Source organism: Monodelphis domestica, chromosome 5, assembly GCF_027887165.1.
Source record: "Monodelphis domestica isolate mMonDom1 chromosome 5, mMonDom1.pri, whole genome shotgun sequence".
NCBI lineage: Eukaryota > Metazoa > Chordata > Mammalia > Didelphimorphia > Didelphidae > Monodelphis > Monodelphis domestica.
In genome coordinates, this window is record NC_077231.1 from 305,542,911 (window position 1) to 305,561,952 (window position 19,042).

The window sequence follows — 19,042 nt, forward strand, 5'->3', positions numbered from 1 at the left end:
GCAGATATTTGTAGAAAATTTTATAAAATTTAGATAATCTTTGCACATAGAATTAAAAAAAAAATTCCTGAATCTCTTATATAAGACAACTACCAAACATTTGGCTAGATACTCTTTGAAGAAGTATGGGAGAATAGAGACAAGAATTTTATTGAAGTTTTGGGTTGTGATGGAAGGGAAATCTACATCAATGATATCATTTAGCCATGAAAACATTGAAGCATAAAAAAGGTAGCATGCTCAGAGAAATAGAATCGAGGATGGAGAAAGTTTTCCTTGATAATTAATATGAAATATGAGAATAGAATAGGAAAAAAAACCTCCTTCATCTGTATAATTAGCCATCAAAGTATTTGAACTTTGCTATATCCCTTCTTACTTTAAAATTTAACTGATAAAATACATAGTAGCAGAGGTTCAAAATGATTGCCAAAGAATGTATTTTACAAAATAGACAATGCTATTTCCTTTAGGAGACCTACTTTTCTCTTCCCAGTAGCTTTAATGTAATTTATTTTTATATAGCATTAACATTAATACCAGTCTCCACATAGTCTTCTCTGGTTGCTTTGAGAAATACAGGTCTTTAGTCATCTGAAGGGACTTATCATTCACTGCTTTACACCAGAGCATTTTGTAGATGCAAAATGAATCAATTAATTGGTTCTCAACTAAACATCAAGATTAGTATCAACAAGACTTTTGGTGAACCATTGGCTAATAGATCAGAGGGGAAATTAAACATATAAGCCAATTTCATTTGACCAATTTCAATATTAAATCTTTTCTATAAATTACTGATATCTATTTTTCTAACACTGCCAAAATTTCTACCAGCACTCTCTCTCTCTGTGGGTGGAAAAGGAAGAGAAAAAAATGAGAAACTGAACAATACATTAAAAAAAATCTGAAAATATATGCCATTTTCCACACTTGTCGACCTCACATATCTGTGAAGTTGTGAGGTGGAGGCTATCTTCTCATAACTCTTCTTTGAAGCCATGCTTATTCTTTTTAATTTTGCCACATGCCCTTTTGATTGTTTTGTGGTTGTTCTCCCTCATTTACATTGTTGTAGTCACTGTGAATATTGCTCTCTCAGCTTTGCTGATTACCCTTCAGATCATTCCATGAGGACCCTTCGTTGCTTCTCATCATAGCTGCCATTTCTTACAGCACAGTAACTTGCACCCTAATCCATTTAGTCATTCTTCAATTGACGGGTGTCTATAATTTGCTTCTAGTTCTTTGCATCACAAGAAGTGCTGCTATAGCTATTCTGGGGTCTCTAGGGATTTTCTTAGCAGATGGCTCCTTTTTATTTGTATGACTCAAAACTGCTTTTCACAACTGCTGTACAGATTCAAAGCCTCAACACAAAATACCGAGGGGCCAATTTTCCCACAATACCTCCAACACTGACTATTCCTATCTTCTGTCACATTTGTACAAAATGTCCAAGCCCTTCTCCCAGAATAACGTAAGCATGTCCAATTAAAGTACCTTCTTTTTGATACATGGTGTTTTTTGGACATATTTAACTATTCAACTTTGTGGCTAGGTGCCTGGGGCCAGTGATGATAGGAGTCAATAAAGAATAACTTGATTTGCACTATTTGATATTATTCAGACAACTTAAGAATAGATTAAGTTGTTTTCTACTTTATACTAATTTTTTTAAACCCCTGCCTTTGATCTTAGAATCACTATTGTATAGTGGTGCCAAGGCAGAAGAGTGGCAAGCACTAGGCAAGGGCACTTAAATGATTTGCCCAGGGTCACACAGCTAGGAGTGTCTGAGGTCATAGTTGAACCCAGGACCTCCTGTCTCTAGGCCTGGCTCTCTGTCCAGAGCCATCTAGCTTCCCTCTGTTTTGTACAAATTATTAAGACTGCTTGACCCATATGGGATGGGTCATCAATTCTATACTACATGTAGAAGAATGATTTCTTAATATTCTAACAGTGCCACATGAACCACAAATTCCAGAGGACTAAAGTATCTAGACACAATCAAATTGCTCCTCTTGTTCTAGCTGCCAAAGAGCCAGACCTTTAAGATCTCTGTAGAGTTGGCACTGTCTGTTGTGGGTCTTGAGGCCTCATACAATAGGGTCTCAAGGTAATTACACAATAGTATTAAAATTTGCCCAATCTGGCTTCTCAGGGCGGCTGACTTCTCAATAGCTCAGCACTGAAGTCACTTGGCACCCACCAATGTGGAGTGAGCCAGTGTTAGCCTGCAGGCACTGGGCCTATGGCTTCATGGCAATCTCAGGAGTTCCTAGTATCCTTTGGTGCAGGTTGTATTTCAGATATTCTTCACAATACCCCCCCTTCTCCAGTCTCCCCAAATGTTGTAGATATATCTCCAGCTTCCAGCTTTTCTGGGCTGTGCTCAGTGTTTTGGTAAAAGGATGGGGATGACAGGGACATTGAAATATTACTCCCTTGTATATTTACTGTTCAAAGTATTTAACCAAAAGGAAAATTTCAGAAAAGAATACTTTTTTTTTTGACAAAATATTGCCAAAAAGCAATAGAGACCTTTTATATTCCTGTCTCCTCTACTTCTAACCCGGTAATTTTCACCTGCCATTTAAAAAATGGCAGGTGAAAATTGGGAGGGTTTACTTTTGAACTACAAGTCCAGACATGAGTTAACTAAGTGCTCTTTGTATATTTTACATGTCTTTAAGAAGACACATATTGTCTCACCTGTGTTCCATCTTCATGGAGCAAGAACCCCATTTACCATGTTCCTCAGGGCAAAAGAGTTTTAGAAAAAGTGGATTTGCATAAGCCAGTAGGAGAAATAATGCAATTTGTGCATGTTTCTATAAAAGAATCAATATGTAATTCCAGTAGTACAGGACAAATACTTCCTATGTAAGCAAACTGATTTAGCAAAATCTTTTTCCATAACTGACTGCATATGAAAGTTTTCTAAATAACAAAAAATGGAGCTTAATAATTATTGTTATGGTATTAAAATAAATACAACACTAAATATAATTGAATACTTTCTTGGATCAATAAAATCTTTTCGAGTAAGTCATGATTTTTTCATGCCTGGGACATGATATTCATTGTCTAACACATGCAACTGAACTTTATATTTGAAATAATCAAATTACTGAATTACATTTCACCAGTGTCTCATACCTGCACGTTGAAGCAAGCACACCTCACCGATATTTATATATTTCTTAAGAATTTCCATGCAGACCTGCAGAAGCCATGAAAAATTGTTATGATGCATTTCTGAACAGATCATTAAAATAAAATGCACATAAACGGTGCTTCCATCTTCTTGGCTATTCCACATCTTGCTTAAGTTTAACTCATTTGAGATGAAAAAGATGATCTTAATTCACATTGACAAACGGAAGAAAATAGCCAAACTTAAAATATATATTAGTATTAGGAGCCATTAAAAAGTATTGTTATGAATTTAAAAAAAAATTACTGATCTCTTCAGAATATCAGGACATAATTTACTAGGTATATAATTAAAACATTCAAATTTTTAAATTTATAAAAAAGTAAAAAAGTGAGTTTATGGTAAAAGCTTTTATGTAGGAAGCCCCAAAGAGTTAAGGTTAGGGTTAAACTGCATTTCTTGTCTACCTCTGAAGAGTTTTCCTAAGAAAGCTCTGTATAATAGTGTTTTTTACTTTGCCAAGTGTAGGGAGATTGCTTGCTTGGGAAATCCAGTTACTAATTTTTAGATCAAAACCATCCCATGTTGAAATGAAAAAATACAGTTCTCTTTTGCTTTTAGCTCCTGAATCAACAAGACTTTTCTCAGTTTTAATTTAAAATAAGCATTATCATAGATCGTACTATTTGGAAGCATTTTTGGATATTCATTACAAACAACTGAATAACCTGAGTGACTAGAACCATATCACACCATTTGTGGCCACAGTTTTATAGGTTTTGATACTTCATCCTAGACCACTGTGTTTTTCCACATGAGACAAATGTTAGTCTCAATGGTTTTACAAATTGAAGATGTGTCAGCTAGAAAAGGGCCATATCTCAGAATTGGAGTTGGAAGGATCTCAAAAGGTCTCCTAGTGCAACATATACTGAAACAAAAATCCTCTATGACATGTCCACTGATAACAATAAACTCAATATGTCAAGAGAATCCATTTCTCCCCACCTCCAACACCCCCCTTCTAATATCTATTTGGACAGAAAGTATCATCCAATCACAACCTCACAATTAGCCCTGATTTCCCACACTCCTTTACCTCTCATTTCCAAACAGTTGCCAAGTCTTATTGATTCTATCTGTATAGTGTCTCTTGCTTTTAATAACACCTTTAAGCCCTCTGCTCATTTCCCGTGTGGGGGAAATGAGGAACTATAGCATAGTCAGCTCTCTATCCTACTGGATGCCTAGAAAGCACTAACTTGCACCTCTATTATCCTTAATTTCTTTCCAAGTTCAGTTCAAATTCCACCTCCAACTTGTATAAATGGAGATTTTGAACTTTTGGACTTCACCCCCCCCCCCCCCCCGAAGTTCCATCATGGTCGCCATGAATGTGGGTTTTAAAATTAATATTCAGTAACTAAGTATTAAATTTTTAAAGTTTTATTAATAATAAAGTGAAAGAACTACCTGAACCCAGCCTGGTTGTGAGAAAAAAAGAGGAAGAGGGAGGAGCTACAGAACTTATAAAGCATAATGTTACCACACAAATGTGGTGGCGCAGGAGAGATTAAAGGGAATTTTGGGAAATACTAAGGGACTTCTGGGGGACGAAGTCCAAAGGTTCAAAATCTCTATGTATACAAAATAAAGCCTTTTTTGTTCTCCTAAGGTCTAGTTCTTTCTCTTTGAAATAACCTTGTATTGACTTTGTATATTCTCATATGGGCATCTCTCTCCAGATAGAACATCAGCTCTTTAAGGACAAGAGTGATTTCATTTTTGTCTTTGTACTGTAAGAGCCTTATGCAGTGCTTAGCACAAAGGAGGTGCTCAGTAAACATCTGATGATTGATTTATAGGTGATTAAACAGTTCACTTTCCCCTGAATATCTGTGAAGAGGAATAATCTACCACCTTTGGAAAAGGCAGCCCACTTTTGCCTAGCTCTGTTAAGATGTTTTCTCTTCTCTCAGGCCTTTAGTTGCTTCTTTGCAATATCCACCTACTGCTGCTAGTTCTGGGGCCCAGCAGAATCATTTAAGTGCCTCCTCTGTGCCAGGCACTGAGATACACCTGGGTAGAAAAAGATAAAAAAATAGAAGGCAATGCTTGCTGCCCAAGAACTACTATAGGGAAGGGACAACTTGTCTACATAAAGACAAAATAAACACAATCAATCAACCAACAAGTGCCAACTCTGTGCCTGGCTCCAGGGAGGCAAAATGGTTGCAGATTTCTGAATATCTAATCTGCCTATCAGATTCCCAAACTAAAGAGAAAAGGAAGATGTGTTTTATCATCTGTCCTTTTGGACTATGATTTATTGTTGCATTTAATCTAAGTTCATTGCCTTTTACTTTTATAATTGTAGTCACTGTGTATCTTGTTTTCCCGTCTTCATATGAACCTTCCCATTTCTGAATTATTCCTAGTAGTAACTTCTTATAGTGTTATAATATACTATTAGGTTTACAAACCATCCTTAAGATGAACCACTTTATTTCTAGCTTTTTGCTATCACAGAAAATGCATCCATTAACATTGCATTATAAGGTACCATCTTGTCTTTGACTTCCTTGGGGCATACCAATCTAGTGACTTTTCTTAAATAGCAAATTCTTTTCTACAATAGTTGGACCAGTTCAGTTCTACCAGCCATCATGTCCCACACACCTTCCTACATCAGATTATTATTATTTTTTTAATCTTTGCTAAGTTGATGGAACTGTGAAAACTCAAGAGCTGCTTTAATAAGCATTTCTGAATAGTCCTTGGGGGCATTTTCTTATGGTTAATAGTTTGCATTTCTTTGTTTGAAAACTGTTCACATTTCTAGGAGGTCTTTTTTCTGTGAAGTAATCTAAGTCACATGATAATGATTTTCCTATAGTAAAGCCACCTTTAACACAAAGAGAAGAATACTAATAATAGCTAGTATTTACAAAGTGCTTTAAGGGTACTAATTACATAGAACAAAAGGCTTTACACATATCATTTCATTTGATCCTCAAAGCAATCCTATAAAGGAGGAGGCAATTGTTATTCCCATTTTACAGACAAGGAAACTGAACCTGAGAAAAGTTAAGTCCTATTGGAAGGGAGATAAGGATGCATTCACCTGTCCTTTCATTCAATGCACTCTCAGAGAAACTCCTGGACTCTGACACCTGGCTCTGGCTCAGGAGACTCTGCATGTTCCTCAGAGTGAGGAAGAGGTTGGCAATGCTCAGCCTAACATGAGTTGGCATGAATCTTAAAATCAGAACATTTTTGGTTAAGGCTATCCCCTAATTGTAACAATGAAGGTACTTAGTCAGGAATGTATGTGAGAACTTTACATTACTCCACCCATACTTAGGCATACTTTAGGGGAAGATAAAGTTGTAAAACTCCTTAGTGAACAATGAAGGTTCTTAACTCATACTTCTAGTGAGGCAAAAGCCCTTAAGCTGGGTCTATTTTTAGATCTAATACAAAAGGGTGCTAAGTACCTATAAAGGTCAAATCAATCACTAAAAGTTCAAGCAAGCTTAGCAAGAGGTGTGAAGTTTTAGTCTACCCAGAAGGTGATAACAAGATGTGAATTAAGAATGGTCAGGCCTTTGGGAAACGTCTACCATGATTGGTAGATGTGAAAATTTAGGGGGAGGTAACATAGGAGAAAATTCTCTTTAAAAAGGAGGTTAGAGGCCTCTGGACTTAGTTCAGCTTAGGAAGCTGAACTGGAGGGCTTGGTGGCTGAACTTAGTTGAGCTGAGGAGCTGAACTGGAGCGTCTCTTTGAACACCAGAGTTTTGCTTGGAAAGATCTTGTGGTGAGTGATTAAAGACCGACTTAGGTTCTCTCTTAAAGAGAAAGGCCTAGGCCAATGGCCTAGGCCCTAGCCTTTTCTATTATTTTCTCTTACTCTGTCTCTCTCCCCTCCCTTAATTCCTTCATTTATATTAATTAAAATCTCCATAAGACCCAGATGACTTGGGTATTTCATATTTGGGAATTTTTCCCATGGCGACTACTTATTTTTGATTTAAATCAAGACACTAAAATTATCTTTACAGTTTGGCAATTCACAGTCTTGAACCCACATTTTCGTGGTCACAGTTTATGGCAACCACAAAGGGACTAAAGGCTAAACCTTTTCCCCCTCCATATACATCACTATTAGGGGGAGATACTACTATTGCTTCCTATATACAAGAGTTACAGCACAGCTAACTATGTGAACTTCATGAATCCGGAGCTGCAGTACAAGCTGGACCATTAGACTTTTCTCTTCATGACCTGAACCCAGGAGACAAAGTGTATATTAAGAATTTCAAGGGTACTGGAGCAACTCCGCCTTCGTGGGAAGGACCATTCCAAATATTGTTAACTACTCCAACATCTATAAAGGTTGGAGAAAAGGGCTCTTGGATTCATTGCTCATATGTGAAGAAAGCATATTCTGTTGAGACTGATTGACTCTACCCTATCATATGCATTGAAGATAATAATCCATAGACAAATGGATGCTGGTTTTTTTTTGAAGACACATTGAATTCCTGATTTTCCCCCTTATTTATTATTGCTTTTCTTTTATTTTGATAAGAATATTTGATTTTTTCTCATTTCTTGTACTAAAAGGTACATATAATTAATATTATTTTTTGCAGTAATATAAGTTTAATATATATATATATTAAATATATATATGCTTGCTATAATATCAATGCATACCCAAAAGTAGTAAACTATGGGAACCTGCCATTTATTGATAAAATGTTATGGGACTGTGATTAATGTCTATGTATGATTCCAGAAAAAAGGGGATAAAAAACAAGGAGCACAGACTTAACCTGAAAAGTGCCAAAAAGAGCACACAGGAAATACTAATGTGAGACTCGAGGTTGCGACGATTGACATATGTCTATCCTTTGTTTGTCACTCTTATAAATAACATGTTTCTAGGAAGCACCATGTAGGCAGAAGTTCTGGTCACCCAATCCTTTTCTCTAGTCCTTGGGAAACTTAACATGTTTCTTAACAAGATTTCCAATCTGGTTAATCTTTGGACGTTTCCTTTCACTGAGAAGCAGGTACATCCCCGGCCACCCCCCCCCCCCCCCCCAAATCAGCTTGTATTTCTCTTGGGACTCTTAGACACTCTTAGGCAGTCATTCTGATCACACTGACTGACCTGAGTCAGTACTTCTCTTCTCGCTAAAAGCATCTCCCTCCTGGGTGTCATGTTCTGACCCAAAGATGTTCATCACTGTGTCACAATTCTCTAGTGAGGATCATTTGAATCTTTCCTTGAAGAATCAGTTATGTGGGGGAAGCTAGATGGCTCAGTGGATAGACCACCAGGTCTGGAGATGGAAGGTCCTGGGTTCAAATCTGACCTCAGACACTAGTTGTATGATGGGCAAGTTACTTAATCCCTACTGCCTGGACTTTACTGCTCGCTCTTCTGCCTTAGAACTAATATTTGGTATCAATTTTGGGATGAAAGATAAGGTTAAAAAAGCAGTTATGTGGTTCTGTATCTAATGGTGCCAGATATGATGCTACTTTGGGAGTGCCCTCAGAGCTGCTTCTGTCCTGGATCCCAAAGCAGTATAGAACCTGATCATGAACCACACATGACTAAAGAAAAAGACAAAAACCCCAGCTCCTGCCTTTTCTGATACAGCAGCAAATGACCTGCACAGCAAAACAAGGCAAGACATCTTACTCAGGGCATCCTGCCATTTCTATCAAGTTTGGGACAATCCATAGGGCCCATCAGGATTAAATGTGAATATCTGCTGGATCTGGGCTGAGTTCTTTCTGGTTTGTGGCCAACATTATTTCCCTTTACTGGTATAGTAAGTTAATGAGCTTCTCATTTGTTACTTCACTTGTAGGTCAACATCTTTTTTGGAAATGATTTTTAAACTTAAAAGGATAAATAATATATTGAAAGATGGACTGTAACTACAAAAATCTTTTCTGATTGAGGACTCATCAGGATGCATTTCAGGAAATGGTGGTGGTGGGGGGGTAGATACTTTCTCTTATGTAATGTAATGATAAGAAAAAGATCAAGAACTGGCTCATCAATAAAACAGAAATAGAAATTGACCTCACTGAGGGCTGAAGAAACTACTATATCTGGCCATTTTGTATGTAATGTTAATCTTATCTGTTGAAGCTTAATAAAAATGACTAACTTTTAAGAGAAGTAGAAAATATTTAAATCCATCATCTTAGAACCATTAATTTTAAATAAAACACAGGTATAAGCCAAACTTCCAATTTTCTTAGATGTTTACTACAAATAACCTCTCCTTAATGTTCGAAACCCTTAGAGACTTTACCTTTTCATGCGCTTGTTCAAGAACATGGGTAAATTTACACAGTGATCGATCACAGCCATGTAATGTATTAAAATGATATCTGCAATATCCATGAGGTAACATCATCAATCCTAGGGACTTCTGGAACATCTAAGGTTGTTTTTTTTTTTAAAGGAAGAGAGAAAAAAAGATAAATGTTTTTGGCTAATAAAAAATAGGTAATATCTGTGTGGGAAGGAGGATATGAGACATTAAGAACAGGTGGGAATGTTATATATACAAAAACGAGCAAGATTATTCAGTGCTAATTTAATAAGAAAATCAACAAATTAGCAAAAGAAAAATTCAGGTTTTCTACCAATTTTTCTACTTTCCCCAATATAATTTCTAATAAGGTTGTAACTTATTGTTCAACATACATTTAGAAGTTTGCTTAACTGAGAAAACACAAGAAATAGGAGGACATGAAAAACACTTAATCTGATATAGAGTCACCAGACAATTAATGAAAATGTAGGAAATCTGCCTTCAGTATTTCTAAGAAGGAGCTTCTCATAACCACCTTGGATTCCTCCCAACCCCAACCTGAATTCTCTCTCTTTTCAGAGTTGTATCTCCTCCAGTGATCAGTGCTTAATAACAGGACCCATCACTCCTCTTTGTAACATCCTTCCATAACTTGTCTTTATTCCAACCCCCCCCCCCCCCAATTTGGCTGTCTTCTCAGGTAAGTTATCATTTTTTTACTCTCCCAATAAAGCCCTACTTTGACTTCTGCTCTATATGAGGACAAGCAAGGAAATACCATTAAGTCCTGTGGGGGAAGCTCATTCAAAAAAGATGAGGCACTCACCCCTGCATTTTTTTCCCTTTTAAAAATTTCACAATTTTCTGGATTTTGCAACATCAGGAGAGGATATTTCCCTGAAAATCTAAAATCTGGAAAAGAGATATAAATGAATTACTATTACTATTCCTTCATAGTCATAAACTTTACTTAAATGTGTTGATTTTTCTTAAAACTTTGGGAAGAATAAATTTCTGTATGAGTCAGAGACAAACTCTTCTACCACAGGAGGGACAAATTTTCTTGAAAGTCAAGGTGCTATTAACATTGCAAACAACAGTCTTTCCCCAGATATCCATAATGAACCTAATACAGCATTGTGAAAACAGATTTTAAACTCACCTGAAGGGTGGCCATAGAAGGAAGCTACTTGTCCAGAGAGGAGATCTGTGGTTTGTTCTGACCCAGGGCCACTGACTATTCCCAGTGGTCTACTGAAAGCCCCTCCATTTCCTGACGTGTGTGTGTGTGTGTGTGTGTGTGTGTGTGTGTGTGTGTGTGTGTGTGTGTGTGTGTAAGGGTAGAGACAGGTGGTGGTAAAACTTTTGCATGAAATACATGGGGAAAATATACATATATGTACCCACACATATGTAACATATATACATACACACACCATCCATTATATGCAGCAGAAAATTTTAGTGGTAATATCAAAGAATCAAGAAGAAAAAACAATGGTATCAAAATCATTACTATTAGAAAGGCCTTTTTGCCTAATACAATGATGATCTCCTTTTCTCCTCCAAAAGATTGTGAATTAAAGGCTAGGTCTACTCAGGTGGTACTGTCAGTGGAATTGGAGGAAAGAAGCACAGAACAATGGAGCTGAATGAGAACAAGGTAGCTTCCTGAGTGAAGCTGCTGTGGTTTCAGGATTTGGGTGGAAACATTATGAATTTCCAGGAAGCCTGAATAAAATAGTGACAACCACTTCAAAATTCTATAATATCAGATTTTTGAAGCCATTTATGTGATCCCATTTGATCCTTAGATTAAGCAAATCACATAGGTATTATTAGCTCCAAAAATAGATGATGGAAATGGAGGCTCTCTGCGTTTCTGTGACTTGGCTCAAAGTCACACTGTTAGTAGGGATCAGGCCCAGGATTTGAATCTGATGCTTTCAACTTCAAGTATAACACTCTTCTATGATATCTTGCAACTTTATTTTCAAATAATATGTAAAATAAAGAAAAGTCTTGTAAATCCCATTTACTTATAATAATGCACCTTTCCCCTGTCACATATAATCATGATTTCACTGTGCCAATAGTAATAAATCACTGGGTGGAAGCTTTTGTATATTAATAGATGAATATTAATAGTGACTTTCTAAACCATGACTGCAGCTTTCATTGGACATCACACTCCCCCTTCTCCTAGTTATTAAAATAGCAACAAAGACAACAGATTGTTATTGTTCAGAATATAATACCATTCATCCAGGGTTTCAGGATTGTGCCATCCTGATGAGCTTTTATATTCAAAGAAGGTATTGGCAGGCATGGGGTTGTTGGACACAGAGATGCTATCTGACGCTCACCCGTGAGAATCTCTGCATATTTAGAATCCTTGCTATATGAAAAGAAAACAAATTGCAACCAAAATTTGTTAAATCAGTGAATTATCAAGTATTACTTGTAGTATCCTAAGTTCTACAAAATGGCTTTAGAACTTAAAAATAAATTTACTATGCTTAATTAGCTTTCCCAAAGTCTTACTTTTATGTTCTGACATGGTCTGAAGATAACTTTGCAAAAAAAAATTTTTTTTAAAGGGGAAAGGACGTACTTGTACAAAAATATTTATAGCTGTTCTTTTTGTGGTAGCAAAGAATTGAAATTGAGAGGATGTCCATCAATTGAGGAATGGCTGAACAAATTGTGGTATGTGTTGGTAATGGAATACTATTGTGTTATAAGAAATAAGCAAGATGATTTCAGAAAAAGCTGGAAAGATCTGTGGGAACTGATGCAGAGTGAAATAAGCAGAATCGGGAGAACATTGTACACAGTAACAGCAATATTGGACGATAATTATCTGTGAAAACTTGGCTATTCTCAGCAGTGCAATGATCTGGGACAATCCTAAAAGATTTATGATGGGGAATGCTCTCCATCTCCAAGAGAAAGAACCATTAAGAATTGTCTTTCACATCACTGAATCTTTGGTCTTATATTGGGGCTTTGGTTATGTATGAGTTTGCTCTTACAACAATGAACATTGTGTTTTGCATGACAATAAAAAATGAAAAAAAAAGTATTAAGGAATTATCAGCCCTGGCCAGCCCTAATTCATGGCAGAGGATTAGCATATGATGAGGGTCACAAAATGTGTAATGGTTGGCCCAATTATATTCAGAGAAGCCAGGGTTCTGGAAGGTGCTTCTGAAGAACATTTAATTAGTTAGGAAGGGTCAAAATCTACATTAGTTGAAGAATTTCCCATACAAGAGGGAAAATCACAGTGATTTAAAATGTTAAAGTAATTATCTAATAACAAGTAAAATTTCATTCTAACCAGAACATTTGCTCTAGAAAATTTATAGTAAAATTAACTAAGATTAATGACTTTTTTATAAGGGATTTTTACAGGGGAATTAAAAAGATGAATTGTATTTATTGTGTGACAGGGAAATAGTGGGAGAAGGCTCACTAAGATTCTAAGTCATCTGATGATTGACTAGCAATGAGTTCATCAGCCTGAATTCTTCAGGGCTACTGCATATGTGGAGAAAAATAAATAGGGACAAAAAGGAATACACCTTTTCAGTAGCACATGGTACATTCACAAAGATTGACCATTTATTAGGGCATAAAAACATTTCAAACAAGTACAAAAGAGAAGAAATAATAAATGCAACCTTCTCAGATCACAATGCAATGAAAATAATAATTTGTAAAGGTTCATAGAAAAGACAAATAAAAAATTAACTGGAAATTAAACAATTCTCCAGAACCGGTTAGAGAACAAATCATAGAAATAATTAATAACTTCATTGAAGAAAATGACAATGATGAGGCATCCTTTCAAAATCTATGGGATGCAGCCAAAGCAGTACTCAGGGGGAAATTCATATCCTTGACTTCATATATTAACAAATTAGAGAGGGCAGAGGTCAATGAATTGGGCATGCAAATTAAAAAACTAGAAAGCGAACAAATTAAAACTCCTCAGATGAAGACTAAATTAGAGATCCTAAAAATCAAAGGAGAAATTAATAAAATTGAAAGTCAAAGAACTATTGATTTAATAAATAAGACTAGAAGCTGGTACTTTGAAAAAATAAATAAAATAGACAAAGTACTGGTCAATCTAATTATAAAAAGGAAAGAAGAAAACAAAATTGACAATATCCAAGATGAAAAGGGTGATCTCACCTGTAGTAAAGAGCAAATTAAGGCAATCATTAAAAAAATTATTATGCCTAATTATATGGCAATCTAGGTGATATGGATGAATATTTACAAAAATATAAATTGCCTAGACTAACAGAGGAAGAAATAGACTACCTAAAGAACCCCATATCCGAAAAAGAAATTGATTAAGTCATCAAAGAACTCCCTAAGAAAAAATCCTCAGGTCCATATGGATTCACACATGAATTCTATCAAACATTCAAAAAACAACTAATACCAATATTATACAAACTATTTGACAGAATAAGCAAAGGAGTTCTACCAAATTCCTTTTACGGCACAAATATGGTACTGAGTCCAAAGCCAGGCAGGTCAAAAACAGAGAAAGAAAACTATAGACCAATCTCCTTAATGAATATAGATGCAAAAATCTTAAATAGGATACTACCAAAAAGACTCCAGCAAGTGATCACGAGGGTTATTTACTATGACCAGGTAGGATTCATACCAGGAATGCAAGGATGGTTCAATATTAGGAAAACCATCCACATAATTGACCATATTAACAAGCAAACCAATAAAAATCACATGATTATCTCAATAGATGCAGAAAAAGCCTCTGACAAAATACAACACTCATTCCTATTGAAAATACTAGAAAGCTTAGGAATAGAAGGGCCTTTCCGAAAAATAATAAACACTATATATCTAAAACCATCAGGAAACATCATCCTCAATGGGGATAAAAACTAGAAGCCTTTCCAATAAGATCAGGAGTGAAACAAGGATGCCCATTATCACCTCTAACATTGTACTAGAAAAAACTACCTGTAGCAATTAGAGAAGAAAAAGAAATTGAAGGTATTAAAATAGGCAATGAGGAGACCAAGCTATCTCTCTTTGCAGATGATATGATGGTCTACTTAAAGAATGCTAGAGAATTAATCAAAAAGCTAGTTGAAATAATCAATAACTTTAGCAAAGTTGTAGGATACAAAATAAACCCACACAAGTCATCAGCATTTCTATATATCTCCAACACATCTCAGCAGCAAGAATTAGAAAGAGAAATCCCATTTAAAATCACCCTAGACAATATAAAATATTTAGGAATATCTGCTGAGACTAACACAGGAACTATGTGAACACAATTACAAAACACTCTCCACACAACTAAAACTAGATCAAAACAACTGGAAAAACATTGACTGCTCATGGGTAGGACAAGCTAACATAATAAAAATGACAATCCTACCCAAATTAATTTACTTATTTAGTGCCATACCCATTGAACTACCAAAAAAACTTTTTACTGAATTAGAAAAAAACATAAAGTTCATTTGGAAGAAGAAAAGATCAAGGATATGCAGGGAAATCATGAAAAAAAATGCAAAGGAAGGTGGTCTTGCAGTGCCAGATCTCAAACTATACTATAAAGCAGTAGTCATCAAAACAATTTGATACTGGCTAAGAGACAGAAAGGAGGATCAGTGGAATAGGCTTGGGGTAAGCGACCTCAGCAAGACAGTCTATGATAAGCCCAAAGATCCCAGCTTTTGAGACCAAAACCCACTATTTGTTAAAAACTGCTGGGGAAATTGGAAGACACTATGGAAGAGATTAGGTTTGGCTCAACATCTCATACCCCACACCAAGATAAGCTCAGAATGGGTGAATGACTTGAATATAAATAGCAAATTAGGTGAACAGAGAATAGTATACCTGTCAGATCTTTGGGAAAGGAAAGATTTTAAGACCAAGCAAGAGCTAGAAAAAAAATCACAAAATGTAAAATAAATAATTTTGATTACATTAAATTAAAAAGGTTTTGTATAAACAAAACCAATGCAACCAAAATTAGAAGGGAAGCAACAAATTGGGAAACAATCTTCATAACAAAAACCTCTGATAAAGGTCTAATTACTCAAATTTATAAAGAGCTAAATCAATTGTACAAAAAATCAAGCCATTTTCCAATTGATAAATAGGCAAGGGACATAAATAGGCAATTTTCAATTAAAAAGAAATCAAAACTATTAATAAGCACATGGAAAAATGTTCTAAATCTCTTATAATTAGAGAGATGCAAATCAAAACAACTCTGAGGTATCACCTCACACCTAGCAGATTGGCTAACATGACAGCTATGGAAAGTAATGAATGCTGGAGGGGATGTGACAAAGTTGGGACATTAATGCATTGCTGGTAGAGTTGTGAATTGATCCAATCATTCTGGAGGGCAATTTGGAACTATGCACAAAGGGTGCTAAAAGACTGTCTGCCCTTTGATCCAGCCATAGCACTGCTGGGTTTGTACCCCAAAGAGATAATAAGGAAAAAGACTTGTACAAGAATATTCATAGCTGCTCTCTTTTGTAAACCTTAAAATTTCTTAGACTTATAAATGTTGGAAATTTCACCATTGGGAAATTTCATACTTGAAAAATTTCCTATTGATAGTGGGAACTCTATTGGAATGTGAACCCCATTGGCATGGGAGGTTCCTCCTTCTCCCTTCTTAAGATTACTTTAGGACAGAAACCTTTTGCTGAACAATGGAAAGGGCTTTGACCTATGCTTAAGCATAGAACAGGAATTTCTTTGAGTCATGATTGATTTTAGAATTGATACAATAGAGATACTTGGAATGACAGAACCAGGTCTTGGAAAATACAATTTCCACCCCACTCAGTCCTAACAGGATTTAGGGAGGGCTGCAGCAAAGGATCAAGATTTAATTATTTGAGAATATGACCTTCAACAGACATGTGCAAAGCCACAGACCTCTGGGTGGTCCTGGGTTAAGGTAGAGCCACCATTGGCACAGGGAAGACATGGATAGTGATTGGTAGATGTGAGAACTGAGGGGAGGGAACTTGGATGGTTTCCTTAAAGAGAGAGGGGTCTGAGGACTGGGGGGGTGGTTGGAGAGGTTTTTGCTCTGAGAGGTGGTGCTTTGAGAGTTGGCTCTGAAGGAAGCTGGAGGTGGAGGCCCCTGAGACTGTTTCTCCATTTTGGTCACGTGAGTAATAGGGACTGATCTCCTTTCTTTGCCTCAGCTATCTAAGGGCTTGGGCCTTTTGGCCCAGCCTAAACAGAAGGGGTATTTAAGCCCTATTCCCTTCTCTCCCCTTTCTCTCTCTCCCTCTCCTTCTCTCTCTCTCTATCTCTAATTCCTTTCTTCCTCCTGTTTGTAATTAAACTCTATAAAAGGTTGACTGCTGACATGAGTTTTCATTTAGGAATTACATAGCTGAATTCCTTGGCGACCTTAAATTAATATATATCAGTCTTTTAAAGTGATTTCCTTGTCACACTTTGTGGTGGCAAAAAACTGGGAAATGAAGGGATGCCCTTCAATTGGGGAATGGATGAATAAATTGTGATATATGTTGGTGATGGAATATTATTGTGCTCAAAAGAATAATTAAGTGGAAGAATTCCATGGGGACTGGAACAACCTCCAGGAAGAGATGCAGAGTGAGAGGAGCAGAACCAGGAAAACATTGTACACACAAACTGATACACTGTGGTACAATTGAATGTAATGGACTTCTCTTTTAGTGGCAATGCAGTGATCCTGAACAACTTGGAGGGATCTATGAGAAAAAACACTATCCACATTCAGAGGAAAAACTGTGGGAGTAGAAACACTGAAGAAAAACAACTGCTTGAATACATGGGTAGAGGGGATATAGCTGGGGATGTAGACTCTAAATGAGCATCCTAATGCAAACACCAACAATATGGAAATAGGTTCTGATTAAGGACACATGTAATACCCAATGAAATTGCATGTTGGCTATGGGAAGGGTGGAGGGAGGAGAGGGAGGGAAATAATATGATTCTTGTAATCAAGGAATAATGTTCTAAATTGACTAAATAAATTCATTTTAGAATTAAAAAAAAAAAACCAAGAAGTTAGATAATTTTCCAGTCAAAGAGTTAAGGCGGAACTGGCAAAGACAAGTTGATTTATATATTTTGATGTATTTTATAAAACAGGTAGACACTATTTTAGTTTAAGCTCAGCTCCTCCAACATATAAAGTTTGTCTTTTGGATAATTTTCCTTTTTATAAGATTTTCCAAATGGTTAACTCATGAGAAACATGATTTGGAAGAGGGAAAGGGAGAGTACTGCATTTGTAGGCAAAAGAATTGAGTTACTAACAAGATGGCCTTGGGCAAGTCATTCATTATTGAGCCTCTCTTTCCTTATCTATAAAATGAGGGGGTTGGGCTAAACTGACCTTTCCTATCTTTGTTTTAAAATTTTATAATCATATACCGCAGTTTTTGAAGTTTTAAATGCTATATACCAACCTAATTTGTATCTAGCTTCTTTCAATAATAATCAGCTTTAATTTCTTGGCTATTTTGTTTTCTGGGCTTCAGTTTCTTTCTTTTTTTTTTTTAAACCCTTACCTTCCGTCTTGGAGTCAATACTGTGTATTGGCTCCAAGGTAGAAGAGTAGTAAGGGCTAGACAATGGGGGTTAAGTGACTTGCCCAGGGTCACACAGCTGGGAAGTGTCTGAAGCCAGATTTGAACCTAGGACCTCCCGTCTCTAGGCCTGACTCTCAATCCACTGAGCTACCCAGCTGCCCCCTTTCAGTTTCTTTTAGTAAAATAAGGGAGTGAATTATAAGATACAAAGTTTATGTGAACTCTAAATGTTATTTCTAAATGTACTCATCAAATGTGAATCTAGGAAAAAAAAAAGTGGCATGATTGTCCATTCTTGTTTTTGCTTCTAAAACATTCACAAGACCAAATATTCCCCCTGTAGTATTTATCTCTTCTGGGTTTTTTTTCTTTAGCAATATGTTTTTTAAATTTATTTTTTATTTTAGTAACAAATTTTCACAGAAATTTTCTGAAGTTATATGATCCAAATTGTCTTCCTCCATTCTCCCTTCCCCCTCCCAGAGTTGGCAAGCAATTCAATTTGGGTAATATATATATTTTCATGCAAAACATATATCCATATTATTCATTTTTATAAGTGAATAATCTTACAAAACCAAAACTCAAACATATACACAACAGGTGATAAACCATATGTTTTCATCTGCATTTCTTCTACTCCAAAAATTATTTCCTGGAGGTGTATAGCATTCTTTTTCATAAGTCCCTTACAATTGTTCTGGGTCATTGTATTGCTGTCAGTAGTTATCACATTTGATCTTTCCACAATATTGCTGTTACTGTGTACAATGTTTTCCTGGTTCTTTTAGCAATATTTTCTGACTCAGACACATATATACTAGTCTTAAGAAACCCAAGTCTCTTTTGGTAAAGAACAACAATTCTCATAGTATACTATACTAATTTTCTGACATTTT

General features: G+C 36.0%; 1 protein-coding gene across 4 annotated transcripts in view; it reads right to left on the bottom strand.

Annotated features, from left to right (window-relative positions):
• The window catches only part of TOPAZ1 (testis and ovary specific TOPAZ 1), an 84,847-nt gene that overhangs the window by 36,491 nt on the left and 29,314 nt on the right, over nucleotides 1-19,042 (bottom strand). For all 4 annotated transcript variants that reach the window (XM_056800400.1, XM_056800398.1, XM_056800399.1 and 1 more), the window contains exons 6-9: nucleotides 11,772-11,911; nucleotides 10,340-10,425; nucleotides 9,508-9,636; nucleotides 3,166-3,229 (exon numbers count right to left, since the gene is read on the bottom strand). In XM_056800400.1, the coding sequence (XP_056656378.1) occupies nucleotides 3,166-3,229; nucleotides 9,508-9,636; nucleotides 10,340-10,425; nucleotides 11,772-11,911 (419 nt within the window). The remainder of the gene's footprint in view (nucleotides 1-3,165; nucleotides 3,230-9,507; nucleotides 9,637-10,339; nucleotides 10,426-11,771; nucleotides 11,912-19,042) is intronic.